This window comes from Bos mutus, chromosome 21, assembly GCF_027580195.1.
Source record: "Bos mutus isolate GX-2022 chromosome 21, NWIPB_WYAK_1.1, whole genome shotgun sequence".
NCBI lineage: Eukaryota > Metazoa > Chordata > Mammalia > Artiodactyla > Bovidae > Bos > Bos mutus.
Genome location: NC_091637.1, coordinates 25,992,009 through 26,013,204, shown reverse-complemented (window position 1 = coordinate 26,013,204; position 21,196 = coordinate 25,992,009). Strand labels below are relative to the sequence as shown.

Genomic DNA, 21,196 nt, shown 5'->3' with positions numbered 1-21,196 from the left:
CGTGGTCAGAGGCAATGTGTGCACTGTGCAGGTGGCTCCCGCTCTCCCCTGGGGCTGAGATGTGGGCGCTGGTGGTGGGCCATCCTTGCCTATGTGAGAATATACCCTGGAGATGGCACAGCAACCAGAAGGAAGAAACCTGGGCTGTGGATGATCCCTCAGAACTCACGCCCTAGACTGCCTACCAGTTGGGTTTCTTACAGACACAAGACAAACCCCCTCTTCAAAGCCGCTGTGGTAAAGCCTAGCATGCTGCAGTCCATGGGGTTGCAAAGAGTCGGACTAGACTGAGAGACTGAACAACAACAAAAACAATAGGCTGCCTTTAAATTTAGCTCGTCCCTGAGACTGCTGACCTGGCTCCTAGGTGCTGTCTCTTTCTTCTGAGGATGTAATTATAGACAGCAACAGTCTCTTGTGCTGATTTGCAGCCCGAACCATACCACGGACACTGCTTGGCTTTCACTGTGACCTTGACTAGAGCAGCAGGGCACAGAGCTCAGCCCCTCGATACCACTGGTGCCCACATGCAAAGGCTGTGGTTGTACTGAGCCCCGAGTTGCACCCACTTGACAGTAACCTCACCCTGCCCTCTCATCCAGGGGGAGGGCTGGCTCCTCTGTCCAGTCCTTCACCTAGCTCACATCCCGTGGGTGGGTCTATACTTTTTCAAAGGATGTTTATTGCCTTGGATTTCTGCAGACTCAGGGAGGCGGTGGTTTCTTTGAAGCATCTCAGTTCAAGATGCGAGACCAGTGCCTGGCAAAGCTGAGAAAATATTCCCCTTGGAATTGGTATTCGCCTCCTCTGGCTACAGAAACAACTGACCACAAATTTAGTGGTTTAAGACAACAGAAATTTCTTATTCTTTTTTGGTCATGCCATGTGGCATGTGAGATCTTAGTCCCCCAACCAGGGATGAAACTCATGCCCGATGCAGTGGAAGCACGGAGTCCTAACCACTGGACTGTCAGGGAAATCCAAAGACAACAGAAATGTCTGACAGTCCTGGAGTTCAGAAGTTCAAAATCCATTCCACCAGGTTACAGTCAGAAGTCGACAGTGCTGGTTCTGTTGGGAGGCTCCAGGAAGAGTTCGCTCCTGGCCTTTTGCAGATCCAGACAGTGGTCAATGTTCCTGGGTTGCTGTTCAGTCACTCAGTCGTGTCTGATTCTTTGTGACCCCCTGGACTGCAACACGCCAGGCTTCCCTGCCTTTCACTATCTCCTGGAATTTGCTCAAGCTCATGTCCATTGAGTTGGTGATGTCATTCAATCATCTCATCCTCATCGACTTCTTCTGCCTTCAATCTTTCCCTCCGATTCTGACATTCCTATATCTCTCTTTTAAGGACCATTTTGGGCTTCCCTGGTGGCTCGGTGGTAAAGAATCCACCTCCAATGCAAGAGACGTGGGTTCAGGCTCTGGCCTGGGGAAGATACCACATGCTGCGGACCAACTAAGCCCGTGTTTCACACCTACTGAGCCTGGGCTCTAGAGGCACTGCTGCTGCCAAGTCACTTCAGTCGTGTCCGACTCTGTGTGACCCCATAGACGGCAGCCCACCAGGCTCCCCCATCCCTGGGATTCTCCGGGCAAGAACACTGGAGTGGGTTGCCATTTCCTTCTCCAATGCATGAAAGTGAAAAGTGAAAGTGAAGTCGCTCAGTCGTGTCCGACCCTCAGCGACCCCATGGATTGCAGCCTACCAGGCTCCTCTGTCCATGGGATTCTCTGGGCAGGAGTACTGGAGTGGGGTGCCATTGCCTTCTCAGAGGCGGGAAAACTGCAACTACTGAGCCCAAGTGCTGTAACTACTGAAGCCCACACACCCGAGAACCCATGCTCCGCAACAAAAGAAGCCACTGCAATAAGAAGCTTCTGCATTGCAACTGCAACTAGAGAGTTGCCCTGCTCACCACAACTAGAGAAAAGCTCATGCAGCAATGAAGACCCAGCACAGCCAAAATTAATAACTAAATACTTTAAGGACCCTTTTGATTTCACCAAGCCCACCCAGATAATCCAGGCTTACCTCCCATCTCATGAGCCTTAACTTAAGGACATCAACCAAGTCCCTTCTGCCACCAAGGTAATATTCGCACACAGCTCCAAGGAGCACAGCATCCTGCCCAGCCGCCCGCAGGATGAACAGAGTAAAACCCAGACTCTTGTGGGCTTATCCACCATCACTCCCTCACAGCCCTTTCTGCTCCAGCCAGACCTCACCACCCATCCTACCCACAGCGAGCCTCTGCTTTTTACATCTTAGAGATTTTACCTAAGCTGCTCTCTCTGGCCAGGACAGCCTCCTCCCTTTGTCCATGAAGCAAATCACTTTGTTCCTCATGATCTAGCTCCTTTTCAGTGAAGTCTTCCCTGACCATCCTCAACGTCAGCCTTCACATCTTGGGGTCCCCACAGCGCTCGACAGAGCCAAGAAACCAGGCCATGCATCCCCAGGTTTCCAACCACCCCTCAGAGTGTATGCATTTCAGAGTTCAGGGGGCTCCTCTCAATTTGTCAGCATCCACTTTAAAATATGGTGTGTCCAGGGACTTCCCTGGTTGTCCAGTGGTTAAGACTCTGTGCTTCCAATACAGGGGGAGCAGGTTAGAGTCAGGGAACTAAGATCCCACATCTTGAGTGGCGTGGCCAAAAAAAAAAAAATGATGTGGAGACAGTATGGGAACAAGAGGTTTCTGTTCCTGGGGGTGGCCAGAGGGCCCTCCTCAGGAATTCAGTCTCAACACAACTGGAGGGGAGAGACAGTGGATGGGGAGGACTGTGGCTCAGGAGCCAGGCTGTCCGGGTCAGAATCTGACTCAGATCATTGCTGTGGATCCCTGAACACGTCATTTAAGCTTCCTGAACCTCAGACTCCTTATCTATACAATGGAGACAATCATAGCACACATCTCCAAACGCAGAGATAGTTGTGAAATGAATTAATCCAGGGAATGTGCCCGGAACAGCCCTGGGCACATGGTAGGGGGCTAGTGCTCCCACCATTGGCTTCACGCTTATGATGGGAGTTCATAGAAAGTAGGTTTGATAGCTTTCTCGGTTCCATGGGCTGGGGTGGAGGGGTGGAGGAGGGAAAGAAGCCAGGGGTAGGGGGGACTTCCAGGTGGATGGAGGCACTCTGTTGATTAGAGTCCTGGGACCAGAGATGGGAAGACAGACTGAGAGCTGGGAGAAGTCTCCAGTCCCACCGCCTCCTCCCCCGCCTGCAGTGGGGCTTCCCTATCAGGGCTCTGACAGACCTCATGGCTGCTTTATCTGCCCTGCCGCTGTGTTCACAGGCCACTCCCAGGCCGTGATGCCAGGGAAGCTGTGCACTCTGCTTTCTCAGCATCCTGTCCTGTCTGCAGAATTCTCCCAGCTGGCCTCCACCCACCCTCCCTTCCTTCTCTAAGCTCTGATACAGGAAGGCCAAAGGTAGGGGGTATTGAGAGCGGGGGTGGAGCGGTTGGGCTGGGGTGTGGGGTAAAGCAGGCAGGCATGGCCAAGCCGGATTTGTCTCAAATAATCCAGAAGGGCTGTGAGCACAGACGAGGGGTGGGAAAGGCGTGGGGTGTAGAGGGACCCACACAGGAACAAAACTCTGACCTTTCTGAGTGCTCACCCTACGGCTGGTTCTACAATACCCCTTCTCTGCAGCACAGTCATGGCACAGGACACTCTGGGCTCAAGAGAAAAACGAACATCGAGGATCTTCCACTCTGCGCATGTGGTTCCCGACCTAGCATGATCCAGGGCTTCTGGGGGAGGGGGCAGTGGGGCCTGCCCTTCTCAGACCATGGGGACAAGCCCAGAGGGACTTGGGCTGGAGGGTCCCGGAGAGGCAGATTTAAGCTATAGCGTGCCCTAGATTCCGCCTCCTGTCTAGTCATCTTTGAGTGAAGATGCTGAGAGAACACACAGCCTTCGAACTTGAGAGCTCTGACTCTGAATCTTGGCTCATATCCTCCAAGAAGACTTGCTGGGTCTACAACAGCAGCAATCCCCAGAAAGTTCTGAGATGAAGGGCATGCTCTACTCCGTGTCAGCTACTGGCCCTGGTGGTCACTGAACTCTTAAAATCTGGCTAGTATGACTGAGGAATGGAATTTCCTTTTTAAAATTAATTTTAATTACATTTATATAGCCATAAATGGTTGGTGGCTACCATAGTGGAAAGCATTAGTCTAGACATTTAATTTCCATGAAGAAATGAAGAAGATGTTTCCTCATCTGGGTCATGGAGAAAACAGTAGCCTTCACCTTTTTATGCTATCATCGAGAGTGAGAAAGATGGTTCCTGTAAAGTGTTTAGCATATTGTAGGAAACTCAAAAAATGTTAATACTAATTAACAGTAGTATTACTTAAAAGTGTGTGTGTGTGTGATATTGGGTGGGTACAAGCAAAGTGGGAAGTGGAGAATGAAAACAGGGTAGAAAATTGAAGACATTTTCCACTGCCATGTCAGGAGGTGTTGAGAATCGCACTGTGGTTGGCAAAACTTGGAAATATTTTTTTTTAGATGATTCACACGTTTTCATGACTTTGTTATCCCCATCTGTTTCCCATCAGAAAAGCCTTAAAATGCAAAAAGTCCTGTTTACTGGAATTTGGGGGCAGTGAGGAAAGAGGAGCCAGGAAGGCTGCACCCCACTCTGCAGCCAGCCTGGGGAGGAGGACACTGATCGGTAACTGGGTGGCGGCACCATTTTGGAAAAGAACAAAGCAGCTGGAGTCCCTGCTCCATGTCACCAGGGAATGTACAGCCAGAGAATGGGCTTGGAACCGAAGAGGAGAAATGAAGGCCTCCCCAGGACAGACAGACAGACACATACACACACCTTACCTGGGACTTTTCTCACTGGGGGTGCTGTTTTCACAAAAGCCCTAAAGCTTCTGAACAAGATGGTCCCACCCTTGCTTAAGGGGGCACGGGGGAGGCTGGGTTGTGGGACTTGGAGATACAGACATGGGCAGTCATGAACCAAAGGAGCTTGGAGGGTCCTGACGTGGGGGTACGCTCCTCTCTACTCACTCTTTCCTCCTTGGTCTTCCCAGGACCCGGAGCAGCCCTGAACAGTCTTCAAGAAGCTGCTAGAACCACTGGTCAGACACTGCCACCTGGAGCCACGCTGGATCATTTACCCCTGAACCATGCTGTGGGGCGAGGCAGAAGTGCCCTCATATCACATGGTTCCCTTTCTCAAGGTCACTCATGGCACTACCTGCTGTCCTGTTAGGTCTTGTTCGTGTTGAAATCTCCCTCCAGGCCTAGAGGTGCCCAGCACTGAGGTGCAGATGGGGGCTGTGTGAACAGACCAGGACTCTTCCAGGGGTGCTCCTTCTTCTCCCTCCCTGAAGGCTGGGCCTCAAAGGCAGGCTTTCACCCCCCTAGAAGCCACAAATGCAGCCCCAGAATCAGGGTCACCTCACAGAGGGCAGTGACAAAGCTCACACGTCTGAATGCCACTCCTGCCAAGCGCCCCAGAGGACTCCTGGCATCCCAGAAGGCCTGTCTGCCTCTACTGTCCTTGGGAGACACAAGTCATCCAGGGAGGACCCAAGGGTCTGGCACTCACTAGGAACTGCTTCCCTTGGTGCCATCCTGTAAGTGGGGAGCAAGGAAGTCTAAAAAGTCATTGCACTTAGAAGAAAGCCCCCAAATTCTTTCTCAAGCACACTTCCACTAGCCAAAAAGACTGTGTCAAATTTCACTTTTTGTAGTTTTGTTTCTAAGATAATAGATACTTTCAGTATGTTGGTTATACTTTCTCAATCCACAGTATTCTTCTACCCCCAGATTCTAATACTTCTCTAGGTACAATGGTCCTGTGGCAGCTGATATATTTAAAAAAATTTTTATTGGGTTATAGTTGATTTACAGTGGTGTGTTAATTTCTGCTGTACAGCAAAGTGAATCAGTTATATATATATACATATATACATACATACATACATGCCCTCTTTTTAAAACTCCTTTCCATATAGGCCGTTACAGAGGACTGAGTAGAGTTCCCTGTGCCGTATGCTGCTGCTGCTGCTAAGTTGCTTCAGTCATGTCCGACTCTGTGCAACCCCAGAGATGGCAGCCCACCAGGCTTCCCTGTCCCTGGGATTCTCCAGGCAAGAACACTGGAGTGGGTTGCCATTTCCTTCTCCAACGCATAAAAGTGAAAAGTCAAAGTGAAGTCCCTCAGTTGAGTCCGACTCTTAGCGACCCCATGGACTGCAGCCTACAAGGCTCCTCCATCCATGGGATTTTCCAGGCAAGAGTACTGGAGTGGGGTGCCATTGCCTTCTCCTATCAGTCATCTATTTTATACACAGTAATATGTATGTGTCAAGCTCAATCTCCCAATTAATCCCTCCTGCTCTTTACTCCCTGGTAACCATAAGCTTGTTCTCTACGTCAGTGACTCTATTTCTGTTTTGTAGATAAGTTCATTTGTACCTGTTTTTTAGATTCTACATATAGCAGCTGATATTTTTTAATGCCTAGTATTGATTTTCCTTTCTCTGCTAATACATCTCAGTTTTCCTCTGGGGAGTGACTGTATCCATGCAATGCAGTCTTCGAAGGACAGTTAATGATGGTGTCCTAGCCAGAGGGTAAGCATGTGAGCCATCAACCCAATCAATGCTGTCTCCTGGAAGGTAACTTTCAAGCACCATGTCCCAGGACATGCAAATAGTGATGCCTTAAGGAGGCTGCCCATGCATTCCTGCACCCCAGACCCCTGAAGCTGCCCTATTTCTGGTCTTTGTTTGCAGCATGACTGCCCAGCTTCTATTTAGCTCTCTAAGTTGAATAGTTTCTCAATTAATTTCTATGTTGTTTAAGGTGGTTGAATTGGATTCTGTCGCTTACAACCAACGACTCTAATCAATACATGACTCCCCTCCCCAAAGAATAATTGCCCTGGACTATAAACAAGGTCTCTTTTTACATCTTTGTTGTTGTTGTTTAGTCACTAACTTGTGTCCAACTCTTTGTGATCCCATGGACTGTAGCCCACCAGGCTCCTCTGTTCACGGGACTTCCCTGGCAAGAATACTAGATGGGTTGCCATTTTCTCCTCCAGGAGATCTTCCTGACCCAGGAATCAAACCCTCATCTCCTGCATTGGCAGGTGGATTCTTTACCACTGAGCCATTTGGGTAGCACCCTTTTTACCTCTAACCATCTATAATTCCAGTAACCTCACATAACATAAACAACCAGGGCATTTAAGTCAAGATTTAGGAGAAGAAGAAGGAAATGTAAAAGGTAGAGAAAGAAGACATTTACATTTTTGTGGTAAGTTAAATTATTGCTAACAAATATACACTCCCTCCCCTCTGTTTTAATGGGAGAAATAGAGTTCCCCGTTCATGTTGAGCTGGACCATATTATCTATTGGAAGGTAGGTGTGAGAGGGTTCAAGTTTGGAGCTCAGGCAGGCCTTAGGAGTCCTCCTGTGATTCTGTTCACTTCTCCGCCATGAACAATAATATGTCCTTGGGAAGAATGAGAACTGACCCAAACCCAACCCTTGGAGTCAAGTTTAGTCTAGAAAAGCTGAACCCTACATAGCCTATAGATGCATCAGTAAGAAATAAAAGTTTGCTATGAAATTTTAAGAAATTTTTGTTGTTGTTGTTATGCAGCATTATCATGGCTATAGCTGACTGATACAAATTTGTTTTTATTTCAGTCAACTTTAAGCCTAGCAATTTTCAGTTTCATCTAGCCTAGGAAGGGGTAAGCAAATGTCCTACCTGCTACTTTGACCTGGTTGGGGGCACAGGTTCTGCAGGGGAGCACCTGGAACTCTTCTGCCTGGTACATGGAGTAATCGGTACTGGCAACAACCAGGGTGTCCCCAGGCTTCCACGACTGTACATTGTCTTCCAGATGCAGGATGGTGCTGTTCACGTTGGTGTCGATGGTGACGGTGAGTTTGGGCCTCACTATAACCCAAAATAGGAGACACTGAGAGATAAACCTTTGCTCCTGGCAAACTTCCACCTCTTCCCTTACCCTCCCTAAATCAGTAAATGCCAGGTTTGCCTATCCAAAACCCAAATCACCAGGCTCGCCCCGAACCAGTCTTGGTATGGTTTTTTTTTTTTTTTTTAGTCATCAAAAAACCCTACCAGAACAGAGCCATTCATTAGCTCTGGGCAGGGGAATTTTCCACTAACTCCTTAGCTGGAGTTAAATGGGGCTGTCTCTCCACACCCACTTTGCAAAAGATGTAAAACAAATATAGTTTCTCTCAACTATTATTTACAGTAGCTGTCAGCCTCCCCTTCCAAAAAACTCCCATCCCTAATGACTGCCTTCTGGAGATGGCCAAGTGCCCTCAAGAAGAAACCGACCATTTCCAACCCCTGCTAACAAGCACCTCGGGAACTGGGTTTAAAATAATAGCATCCAGAGAGGCCATGGGCTACGTATCTCTGTGGGGGCGGGCTGCAGGAAGGTCAGCTCCGTCCACGGAACCCTGGTTGCCTTGAATAGGCCCTTCCCCTTCCTGAAAGGCGTATGGGCAGGGTGGGGCTCCACTGGCTCCTGCCAACTCCGAAGACCCTCCCACGGTTCCTGTGTCATAGAAGGGCTCTCCATCGAGAACTTGGCAGGAGCGCCATGTCACTGAGATGCCCGGAGGTGGCTGACCCCGCCGCCCAAACTCGCAGTGGATAGCTGCCAGCTGGAGGAACCGAGCCACGGAGGCAAGAGTGTCCCCAGTAAGGGGCTGCTTACCAGGCTTTCCGCACAGGAACCGCACACGGTAGCTCTGGCAGGCTTGGCCCCGGTCGTAGCACACAAACCTGTAATCCTGGCCTCTTTTATAGACAACCTCAGTGGTGAGGTTGACTCCATCCAGTGTAGTGGCCTGGGAATGGCACAGAAATTACAAAGTCATTTCTCGTTGTAAAGAAGGAAGGTGATGATTAATGTTACAAACATATACTCACAAGTCTAAAATTGCTGCTGCGAAACTTATTTACAATGGCCTTTAGACTATTATTCTAATGTTTCCCCTTCTCTATTCTGTTATAAGAAGGGCAGCATGAAGTCACAGGGTGGATAAAAATCTTGCCTGGGGTCCCACCATATTTGGTATCCAAACCAGTGAGTGACTACACTGGGGAACAGTTTACAGAGTGTTTATCACCACCACATGCTTTTTTAAGAGCTGGGCGGGCTGCTTTCTACTCTCCCCAATCCAGAGGTCCACAGTGGCCAACATTTACTGAAGACTCATTGGATCAACCTGCTGGTGCCCAAATGTGACTCCATATCCTGTGGGGAGTCTTTAAAAATACTCTTGCTGGGGCTTCTCTGGTGATCCAGTGGTTAAGAATCCGCCTGCCCATGCAGGGGACATGGGTTTGATCCCTGGTCTGGGAAGATCCTCGGAGCAACTAAGCCTGTGTACCACAACTACTGAGTCTGTGCTCTAGAGGCGGTGAGACGCAACTACTGAGCCCATGTGCTGCAACCACTGAAGCCTGAGTGCCTAGAGCCTGTGCTTGGCAGCAAGAGAAGCCACCAAAATGAGTAGCCTGCACACCACAAGTAGAGTAGCTCCCACTCACTGCAACTAGAGAAAGCCGATGCAGCAGCAAAGACCCAGTGCAGCCACCAAAAAAAAAAAAAAAGTGCTCACACTCAGGCTCCATCCTCAGAGTCTTGGATTTGATTGTGTCCAGGGTACAACCTGGACAAGAGAACTTTGAAAGACTGCCCCAGGTGATTCCAATGGGAAGTTAAGTTTGAGAACCCTTTTTGTAGTTATGGAGCTCCATACATTTTTTTTCAATTTGTTTTTTATTTTTTGGCCTCACTGTGCACCACATGAAATCTTAGTTCCCTGACGAGGGAATGAACCCTCACTCCCTGCCTTGGAAATGCAGAATCTTAACCACTGGGGGCCACTAGGGAAGTCCCTGAATTCTGTACATTATTAACATACATTATTGCATTCCCTCTTCCTGGCTCTGAGGTCTATGAGGTTGATGCTGGTTTTAAGGATCTGGAAACATACTCAGAGAGGCTGGGTAACTTGCCCAGCATCACACAGCTGGTAAGAGGCAGGGCCAGAATCTGAATCTGCACTCATCCAGTGACAGAGCGGTGCCTCGCAGCCCCTCGCGCTGCTGTTCTTACTGCGTTCAGTGTCTGTCTCCTACCAGGGGGGTGGTGGGCTCTGGAAGGGCCAGGGATTGCTTCTTCCCTGATCTCAGCATCCAATCCAAGGCCAGGCACGCAGCAGAGTCTCAGCTGATGGCAGCTCCAAGGCCAGGTAGAGAATCTTAGGAGTGGGTTCAGAGGAGGGCACGGTCCCTGCCAGCTGGGGCTCACCCCGGAGCCGGAGTGTGTCTGCACCACGACAGTGGCTGTCATCAGAGACTTGCAATTTAGAGCAAGGGCCGCAGCTGTTGTCCTTTTTGGCACAAAGACCAAAGGGACCAGGGCTAGGCAAATAGGAAAGCGAAGTATAGCCCATCTAAAAAAAGGGGGGGGGGCAGCAGATATTCATTGTCTGTGGTTTGGGAGGAGAGCTGTGGAAATTTGAGTTTAGCCAGAATAAAAATTCAGGCCTTTCCATAGGCCACATGCTCACAGTCCTTATCTGGGGTGGTTCCTGCAGCAGAGAGGCAGGCACTGCCGACTCACCCTTAGAGGAAATCACAAAGGCTCACAGGGATTTAGGTGCAAGTTCAAGGTCACCTGACTGTCAAGCCCACTCCTCTGACTCCCAGATCTTTCCCCCTGAGGCCAGCATGTTTTTCAGTAGGATATCCCTGAATATTGAGAACTGAGCCTAAAAACATCATGCCGGGGAGCTGGACATTTTTTAAGGTACAACATCCAACAAAAATTTCAAGAAAACCTCTATTCAATTTTATTGCTTTTATTTTTCTCCCTTATAAATCATAAGAATGACCTCAGTTTTGGACAAGAAGAGTAAAAAGGGCTTTCCCACTGTTCAGTGAACTTGATCTTCACTTTAAGTAGACACAATGTGATTGTTATTCTTGATAATAATTATAAAATAACTAGCAATATCATAGGCTTCCCTGGTGGCTCAGTGGTAAAGAATCCGCCTGCCAATGCAGGCAGGCGATGCAGGTTTGATCCCTGGTCTGGGAATATCCCCTAGAGAAGGAAATGGTAACCCACTCCAGTGTTCTTGCCTGGGAAATCCCATGGACAGAGGAGTCTGGCAGGCTACAGTCCTTGGGGTCACAAAAGAGTCAGGCACAAGTTAGCAACTAAACAAGCAATATCATAATAAATAATAATATAAACAATTTTAAAATAATAAAAGAAAATTATGGGCACTCGCTGTAGGTCAGAAGCTTCATGTATTGCTGCATTAAATCCACAAAATAATCCCATGAAGGAACAATTATTATCTCCATTTTGCTTAGGAGGAAATTGAGACACTAAATTAAATCAGCTTGACTGATAGATATGGCCAAGATTGCTAGTGAGGAACCCAGGGTGCAACATTTAAGGCAGCACTCTCTCTCCAGGGTCACGTGAGTGCAGAGTTGGCACCTGGGAGGCAGCGCCACCTTAAATTTGGTGTTTTGGGCACCTCACAGGTCCCAAAGGACATGTGAGTCCATTAGATTCCACAGGCCTTGAAAGGCAGGTGAGTTTTAAGAAAGAAGGTGGGAAGCAAGGAGATTTCAGCCCAGGAGAATCATCAGAAGGGTGAGGACATGGGAACTGGGGACTATTGTTTTGGGGTTTGATTTTGCAGAATCACAAATGATCAGATGTTGAAAAACTTTCCCTGAGTTGAGGTCAACTGTGCTAGTCTTAACTATTTCCAACTATTTTTCTTTACAACTCACCATCCTGCCCAGGTGACAAATGTTCTAACACCCCCTCCCCTCCAAAGGATTTGACGGCAGGTATCTCAGGGACCTCTTGTACGGGGCCCTTGGGGTGATCAGAGGTGGCAAGTGACCCCAGTAACCTGTGATTTTCCATGGTGGCAAAAATAGGCACCTGGGCATTTCAGTTTTGTCTCAGTCTCTCTGGTGGGTCAATTAACTTGGGCATTTAGCTCGTGGCAGATGTGTCTCACACTCTATTGATGAAGAGAATGAAATCTTGCTTCTCTCACCTGTGGTAAACATAGCATAAGCCTGGTTTTGCTTTTTTGACTTCAGAAAAACTCAGAGTATCTTCTACCTCATTGCCTCTGATGACTATGAAGAAATGGGTTGATGGCGAGAAAGGAGGTGAGCCTGACATTTTCAGGACAGAGCACTTCCTGTTTCTTTTATTTCTTAATTTGTACTGGAGTATAGTTGTCTTACTATGTTGTGTTAGTTTCTGCTGTTCAGCAAAGTAAATGGGCCCTGCAGTGTGGTGGCAGCCTAGTGGTTACAGAGTATGGGGTTGGTCCCCATGGAAGGTCTGGGATTATTGAGTTGGTGAGCAGTCATGTTGGTGTTTAGTCACTAAGTCATGTTCGACTCTTTTCAACCCCTCGGACTATAGCCCACCAGGCTCCTCTGTCCATGGGATTTTCCAGGCAAGAATACTGGAGTGGGTTGCCATTTCCTTCTCCAGGAGATCTTCCTGATCCAGGGATAGAACCTGAGTCTTCTGCAGTGCAGGCAGATTCTTTACCACTGAGCCACCTGGGACATGAGCAGTCACACACTATTATATGTATGACATATGGGAAAAATACATATTTTCACTGGTTTCCTCTGCTCTCTCCAAGCCTTCAGTAAAGTTTTACAGACTGAGCCTGGGATTAGTGGTGCTTTGACACTCTCTGGGAAGAGTCCATATCAGCTCGGATCAAAGTTCCTGAGAGTAAGAAATGCCTAAGGAAAGCTATTTTCCTGGCATGGAGAAGTGGTCTTCTCAACAACAGTGGTCTGGAGCCAGACAGCTGGCAGAGCAAACACTGGGAGGGATTTGCAGAGCATGGACACATTCCTCGAGGATTTCCAGAAATGCTTGGGGAGGGAGCAGCCCTGGTATAAGACTGGACTTCCTGTAGCCAAGTGAACTGGAGGAATCCAACTGGGGCTCTCTCAGAATTAGAGCTGGAACGTGCAGGGTTTCAAGAAAAAAAATTAAAGTTAAATCTGAGAAGTATGTGCTTTGAGGGAGTCAGCGCTTTTTGATTCTCTTGGACCAAGAAGAGTCTATAACGTGTAACGGAATCTGGGTAAATCCTTCTCAACCACACTGGAGCCATGTGAACAGACAGCCTTGGCCAAACAATAAGAAAGGTTTCCCTGGCCTTTGCTGACCGCAGAACCGACTGTCCTCTCTTGGAAAAGTGGTCCCTTGTCCTGCAGTCCCTCTATATTGCAAGGCAGAGGGCGGAAGTCAAGCCTTAGGGGTGGAGGGATATGGAGGAGTGAAAATAGTCAGATGATCTGGGACCTGAGGTTAGATAAACTGAGAAAAGGTGGTGTACAAATGTTGCTATTTTTATTGGCTGAAAGAAGATAAAATGGGCAGAGACGGTCTTCCTGAAATGACTCTAAATTCTCGTGTGTGTGTGTGTGTGTGTGTGTGTGTGTGTGCTCAGTTATGTTGGACACTTTGCAACCCTGTGGACTGTAGCCTGTCAGGCTCCTCTGTCCGTGGGATTCTCCAGGCAAGAATACGGGAGTGGGTCGCCATGCCCTCCTCCAAGGGTTCTTCCCAACCCAGGGATCTAAACCTTATCTCTTGCGTTTCCTGCACTGGCAGGAGGATTCTTCACCACTGAGCCATCTGGGAAGCCAAATGCTCTATCAGACATTTAAGTGGCCCCAAATCTTGTTTTGGAAGAAGACCAGGCATAAGGAAATAAACTCCATTTTCTTGCCTATGTCTCTGTCTTTCCTATTCTCCCTTGAGCTCTCAAGCTCACCAGCTGAGCCACTGAGGTGTGAGAGCTGCCCATTTGTGCCACACTTTCATGATGGAGCCAGCTGAGACAGCCTAGGTCCTCTTTGCTCGGTCAATCAGTTGTGTCCGACTCTTTGTGACCTCCTGAACTGTAGCCTGCCAGTCTCCTCTGTTCATGAGATTCTTCAGGCAAGAATGCTGCAGTGGGTTGCCATTTCTTAATCTAGGTGATCTTTCTGACTCAGGGATTGAAGCCACATCTTTTGCATCTCCTGCCTTGGCAGGTGGGTTCTTTACTACTAGCACCACCTGGGAAGCCCAGGTCCCTTTTGAACAGAGTTAACTCCAAGTGAAGATCCCAAGCAAATACTGTCCATTCTGTGAAGGCTGACTTTCACTAAGTGGAGAACAAGGCTGTAGGTGTTCTCCACCTGGGCTGGTCTCAGCCTGCACCTGAATTCCAGCTACACCCTGTGAACTTGAAGCCCTAAAAGAAATGAAGGGTGCGTGAAGCCGAGAAAGTCAAACACTCCCCTCACTGGGCACCCTCACCCATAGCTGAAGATGCAGGTTGAGGAGACAGAACAGGAACTTTTCAGCAGGACCCAGAAGAGAATCTGAATCCTGGCTTTGAAAGTCATGGGGGGAGGCCTGGAGCAGACAATCAGCTTCCAGGTCAGTCTTTAAAATGAGAACGCTATTCTCTGGCACTACGGACATCACAGGAGGGCCATGAGACTCACACCACTCAGATAGTAAGATAGTTTGTGATCTACAGCATCTTCTTCAAGACAAAGCCTTGATAACTTCTTGGTTACCTGTATATCAATGGGGCGATTGCAGATTTTCCCTGGATGAGTGACCCCGAGGTCTGAAATTTTCTCTCCACCTTTTGTGTAAGATACTTGGTCATGTTCGAACCACTCTGTCCACTCCACATCTGGGCAGAAAGCAAAGATCAGGGTCAGGCAAGCAGGGCGCTGAGACTGGCCATGCTGGGTGCAGCCTCCGTGTACCCTCGGCTCAGTGGGAATCAAATACCATATGTCCAGGCTCTTACCAGGCTTGTAATCCATCTGCCAACCTCCCCACCACCCCCAACTTTTCATTGCAAGTTCCTCTTATTGAATATCTTATTTTATAAAAGCAACAGGTATTCTTCATTATTGCCAAAAGGAGAAAGATGAGATCCAGCCATGAACCCATTGTCTGAGGGTGCTCGTGAAGAGTGTTGCTTTCCATGCCACCCCCCATGTCCCTGTGTGTGAGCTCCTTGAAGGCTGGGTCCTACTGCTGTCTGTGTTTCCCTGTCAGTGCCATCACCTGGCACAGAAGAGGCATTCCGTGAAAGGGCACATCCCTCTGGGTTATTCCCCACTGAGCCCAGATTAAAGACCACCCTCAGCTGCCAACTGAGTTAACACTGAAGCCGTCAAGCGGTCTTACTGGTGGAAAGAAAAATTCTCCTTCTGCAAAGTCCCGACTTTTTATCCCACTGTGGAATTTTACCAAGGGGTCCCAAGCTCCTCACCTTGAACCCACTCGCTGGATGAGGAGACGTTGAAAAGCTCACCGTGCTCTGTCCGGAAGAGTTTGAACACCCGGGCAGCAGCAGAGCCATGGTGTCCTATCAAAGAGGAGATGGGAGGAATCAGCAACCACACAGACCCCCGAATTAAGAAAGATGTGATGCTAAGGCAGAGAAAGCCCCCTGCACACATAGATCTTGAACCACTTCTTCATCTTACTGTTTTGTTTTTTTTTTTTTGGCCACAAGGCATAGCATGTGGGATCTTCGTTTCCTAACCAGGGATGGAACCCATGCCCCCTGCAGTGAAAGCACAGACCACTAACCACTAGACTGCCAGGGAAGTCCTCAAAGCATCTTTTTAGATCAAAATATTACTCCTGCTGGTTCTGACCCAGTTCTCATCTTTCCTGTGTCACTTGCTTGGGATTAAACGGATGATGATCTCTTTGCAAATGTAAACATTATCTTAGTGATCAGCCTTAAACCAATATGGACTTTTGCCACTCACGTAACCTGGCCATTAAGCAGCTAGTCACTCAACAGTGTGTTGGGAGATGGATCAGCCACATTTTGGGGAAGGAGAAGGGTGTTTGTTTGGTCATGTGCAATTTTTGCGATCCCATGGACTGTAGTTCGCCAGCCTCCTCTGTCTATGGGATTCTCCAGGTAAGAATACTGGAGTGGGTTAGCATGCTTTCCTCCAGGGAATCTTCCCAGCCCAGGGATCAAACCTGTGTCTCTTATGTCTCCTGTAATTCTCTACCACTGCACCATCTGGGAGGAGAGTGGTTCCAAGAGCCCCTGAGCCTATTGGTCAGAAAAACCCAGGGGGGAATGGCCTTTCACCATTTATTACCATGATACTCGATGTGGTCTTCGACGGAAGAAGAGGGATTTCCTTTCACAGTTAGGAAACTCCAAGGGTGTCTGAAAAAAAGACAACAACAAAAAGTAAAGTTTTCACCTGTCTGAGCCTGTACTGGAGGCAGAGTTAACATAGTGTCATAGTGAGGCTGTTTGGGGAAATGAGTTCCCGGGCTGGGCTTCCCTTTTCCAAAAGAACAAGAGCCTTTCTCAGCAAGCCCTGGCTTTCCTAACCATTTGAAAGGCCATCTGACCAGCCTGATGTTTGTGGATCCTGAGCCTCTGCAACTCCATTCTGGCAGTAGATGGGGCATGAATCACAAACAAACAAGCCCATAGACCCACATACCACTTGCCAAGCTCAATGAGGTCCTGAAGCAAGTGCTCTGAGTCCTTCAGGAAAATAAGGAGACATGCTCCAAGGGAGAAAGGTTATTTCTCTCCCAAGTCAAGCTTGAGGAAAACTGGGCAGATGTGTCTGAGTCCCCAGCAATCAGCACTGGGCCTTGGGAAGGAAAGAGATGTTTTTTTTTCATGAGGAGCGAAGGAGGAAAAAGAAGTGGTCTGATTTTGGAAAGTTGTACACTCTTCTTCTTTCCATCGAAATGTGCACTGCTCTAAGGCAGGGAGGTTTTCTTATCCATCTTTATCCAACCTCTAATACCTAAGCCAGCCTCTCTCTTACTATGAGTTATCAATAGCTCATATTTGTTTGATTATTTTTGTTTTGATCTCATCTTCAGATCAAAGGTTGGGGTTCATTGAAGTTGGGGATTAGACTGTGTCACACTTGTTTAAAAATCTTTCAATGCCTACTTTCTTGGATAAAGAGCAAGCTTCTTGGCACTGAGCAAAAAGCCATCCTGTGCCCACCTTGCCAACTTCATCTCTCTTCCTTCCCCTTCTTGTTCTTTCACACATCATCATCAATTCTTTTATGTCTGCCTTTCCTTGAGAGCTCAAGACTTCCCGCAAGACCTCATGACTTCCTGTAAGAACTCAGTAGGACTAGTCCCTTCCTGGTGCTTTATTTCAATTTCTGCTCAATAATCACTCCCTGGATGAACTGGGTCTAAGTTTCAGATCTTCTGCTGACTTTAAGGGCTCTGAGTTTCTCATTCAAAGTGGGTCTATATACAAATGAAGGGTAACAATGTAATTCCCGTCTATGTATCTCCTTTATTCATAGAACATATTAAGAGCACCCATCCTGAGCACTGAAGAATTAATGCCTTCAAACTATGGTGTTGGAGAAGACTCTTGAGAGTCCTTTGGACAGCAAGGAGATCAAACCAGTCAATCTTAAAGGAAATCAACCCTGAATATTCACTGGGAGGGCTGATGCTGAAACTCCAATACTTTGGCCTCCTGATGCAAAGAGCCGACTCATTGGAAAAGACCCCGATGCTGGGAAAGATTGAGGGCAGGAAGAGAAGGAGGCAACAGAGGATGAGATGGTTAGATGGCATCACCAACTCAATGGGCATGAGTCTGAGCAAACTCCAGGAGATAGTGGAAGACAGGGAAGGAAGATAAGCAACAGAAAAGGGAAAATATCAACTTCAGATCACATGGATGTCTAGAGAGGACCCACATGCCTCTCCTCCACTTTTCCTATTACTCCTACACCACCAATTCAAATCAACAGATAGGTCAAGAGCTGGAGGCACATTTAGCATCCCCAAAGCTTGTTTCCCTATCTCTGACACTGATCCCTTTTTTAAAAAGTAATAATACCCAAATAAGTTTACTGAACAAACCACATTCTCCCTCACTGAATTGATATAACCTATGTCATACATTGGGGCTTCCCTGGTGGCTCAGCAGGTAAAGAACTGCCTGCAAGGCAGGAGATATAGGAGATGTAGGTTCAATCACTAGATAAGGAAGATCCCCTAGAGGAGGAAATGGCAACCCACTCCAGTATTCTTGCCTAGACAATCCCATGGATAGAGGAGCTTGGCATGCTGCAGTCCATAGGGTCACAAAGAATCGGACACAACTGAGCGACTGAACAACAACAATCCTTTCCATGGCTCTTGAGAAGAGTTGCTAGTGTTCATTGAGTTTTACTCTGTGCCACCCACAGTGGCAAATACTTTGCTCATATCATCACCTTCACCTTCCCCAGAGTCCTCTGAGCTGACTCCTGAAATATCCCATTTTACACATGATGGGGACAGTTCAAAGAGAGGGTGAGTCACTTGCGTGCCATCACCTAGGAGGAGGTCCAGCCCAGACTGAAGATTCAGGACAAATTGGATGCCAGATCTTGGCCCTTCTTCTGCTGAGGCCATATGTAGCCAGTCTCTTTGTGGTTCTACCTCTTGGTGTAGATGAACAAACTGGCCTTTTGGCTTATATGACAATGAAATAGCAATGCCCTCAGTTTTTATCAACAAAGGAGCTTTGCAATACTACAGTGTCATTGTCATCTTTGGCTGCTCAAGTTTCCTGCCCAAATCCTTCCAGAGGGAGTTGCCCATGGGCAGGTGGAAAACGCACCCTGGAACCCGGAGCCCTGCTCCTGCCCGGGGGGGCTCCACCCAATCAGTAAAATTGCTTTGCTCAGAGCCCAGGAAAGCCTCTGGCCTGCCCCCATCTTGCCCATCATCTGCAGAGCCGAAGGACAGGGCGTCTCTATCTCCAACAGCCACGGGAAAGATGATCTCAACTTTCCGCTAAACCAAGATCTGATTCAACACGATTCAAAGGTGTGGCTACTGTCGGATAAACCATAATGCATTTATCTTCATGCCAAAGCGTGCACACCGCCAGAATCAGGCATGACGCTGCAAACCCAGGCAAACAAAACTCGTTCTGGAGCACATCAAAGTGCCCCTTCTGCTGGGAGGATCTTGGCAGGGCAGAGGCACTTCATGTAGTCTCTAAACAGATGTCTGCCAACCCCAAGGCACGTTATGATCCCTTCGCCAAAGGAAAGGAAAATGATCATTCATTGTACATCTGAGGCATAGCTCTTACCTTCAGTAGATACTCAATTAATATTTAGTAAGTGACTGAATGAAGAGTATACATACACAGAGAGCTTTGAAGTTTGAAGAGTGGAATATGCTTGTAAGAAAAACTAGGTTCCCTTTAAAAACAAGTCATAATACATCCAATGCAGATGGATGTGTGTGCCTGCATCCTCCAGGGTCACCCTTGAGGGTCACGTGGCCCTGGGGAAACCAGGAAGGAAGTTAGGTAAAGTCTGTCTGGGCTAGCGTTGCTTTAGTGTTCTGGAGCCTAGGGAAGTGATGGAAGTGATGAAGTGATGACCGATACCTGAATCCAAGGTGTAGGAAGTGTTTGCTGCCCAGTTTGGTCATCGCCTTCCTGGCCACATCATCCAAGTTTCGAGAGCCTTCATCGTTCACAGCAACAGAAAGGATCCTGCCATCAGGCACGGCATTTAAATACTGGGCCAGACGCTCACTCTCTTTCTTGGATCTATAGGTGTCAAATCTGAAAGAGGCAGGGAGAAGGAATATTAACAGTCCTAACAGCAGTGCAAAAAGAGAGCTCTAAGCACCTACCTGTGGTAAGACAGCTAACATGCCATCCAAAATCTCAAGAGTCATGATTTTTAAAGAGAAGAGCTTTTATTACAGCAAAAAAAAAAAAAAATCATCTGAGACTTGTCAAAGGTAATCCATCCTCACACATATAAAGCAGCTATGAAATGGATCTCTCAAAAAACCTACACCGCAGGTGACAAGAGTTTACAAAGGAAAGATAAAATTTTGCTATGATCCCAGCTCTAAATATAAAGCATACTTACTAAGTATAAAGATTTTGTACAATGGCAATGAACATTCCAAAAGAATTTGTCTTGGAACTTAACAAGCAAAATAGTTCTACAGGGAATCTAGAAAAATAAACCAGCATGAATAGCCAAGATTTGAGAAAAGGAAAACAAAGGCGGTTAGGGGATGTGGGTGAGGGGATGTGTGGATGCTCAGGGGTCCTCAAACTTACTTTTAATTGTTTCCATAACCTGGTCTGACCCCACCTAGGCCCCTTCCTTCTCCACTGATCTTTCCCATGAAACGTCTGCTACAATCCTAGCATATCTCAGGGTCTCATAATCATACCACAAGCCCACTCCTGCCTTCGCTCTATCATTCTAAACTTCTCTTCAGCCAATCAAATGCTTACTACCTCCCCAGAGCTGATCTAAGTTCTTATTTCTCCAAGTAACCTTATGCAAGTAACCTCCAGGTGACCAGGTCTCAAGTGACCATAGCCTTCATTTCCGTGTGTGTTTGCTGCTGCTACTGCGCCACAAGTAATCCATATTGTACTACTTAACAAGCAGCGCTATATCTGGAGAAAACCAGAGTTCAAAAGAATGAGTGCACCCCAATGTTCTTTGCAACACTACTTACAATAGTCAGGACATGGAAGCAACCTAAATGTCTATCTACAAAGGAACGGATAAAGAAGATGTGGTACATATACACAATGGAATATTACTCAGCCATAAAAAAGGAACAAAACAACACCAGTTGCAGAGACATGGATGGACCTAGAGACTGTCGTTCAGAGTGAAGTAAGTCAGAGAGAGAAAAACAAATATCGTATTATATCACTGATATGTGGACTCTAGAAAAATGGTACAGATGAACCTATTTGCAAAACAGAAATAGAGACACAGATGTAGAGAACTAATATATGGACACCGAGGGGGGAAAAGGAGTGGGATGAACTGGGAGATTGGGATTGACAGATATACACTACAATGTATAGACTAGATAACTAATGAGAACCTACTGTATAGCACAGAGAACTCTACTCAGTGCTCTGTGTTGACCTAAATGGGAAAGAAATCCAAAAATGAGGAAATATATGTATACGTATAGCTGATTTACTTTGCTTCACAGCAGAAACTAATATAATATTGTAAAGTGACTATGAAAGTTA

At 47.4% G+C, this 21,196-nt stretch overlaps 1 protein-coding gene across 1 annotated transcript in view; it reads right to left on the bottom strand.

The window, feature by feature from the left end:
• The window catches only part of CEMIP (cell migration inducing hyaluronidase 1), a 161,135-nt gene that overhangs the window by 40,824 nt on the left and 99,115 nt on the right, over positions 1-21,196 (bottom strand). The window contains exons 6-11 of the mRNA XM_070358438.1: positions 19,559-19,738; positions 16,263-16,333; positions 15,407-15,502; positions 14,694-14,815; positions 8,752-8,884; positions 7,764-7,955 (exon numbers count right to left, since the gene is read on the bottom strand). Coding sequence (XP_070214539.1) covers positions 7,764-7,955; positions 8,752-8,884; positions 14,694-14,815; positions 15,407-15,502; positions 16,263-16,333; positions 19,559-19,738 — 794 coding nt within the window. The remainder of the gene's footprint in view (positions 1-7,763; positions 7,956-8,751; positions 8,885-14,693; positions 14,816-15,406; positions 15,503-16,262; positions 16,334-19,558; positions 19,739-21,196) is intronic.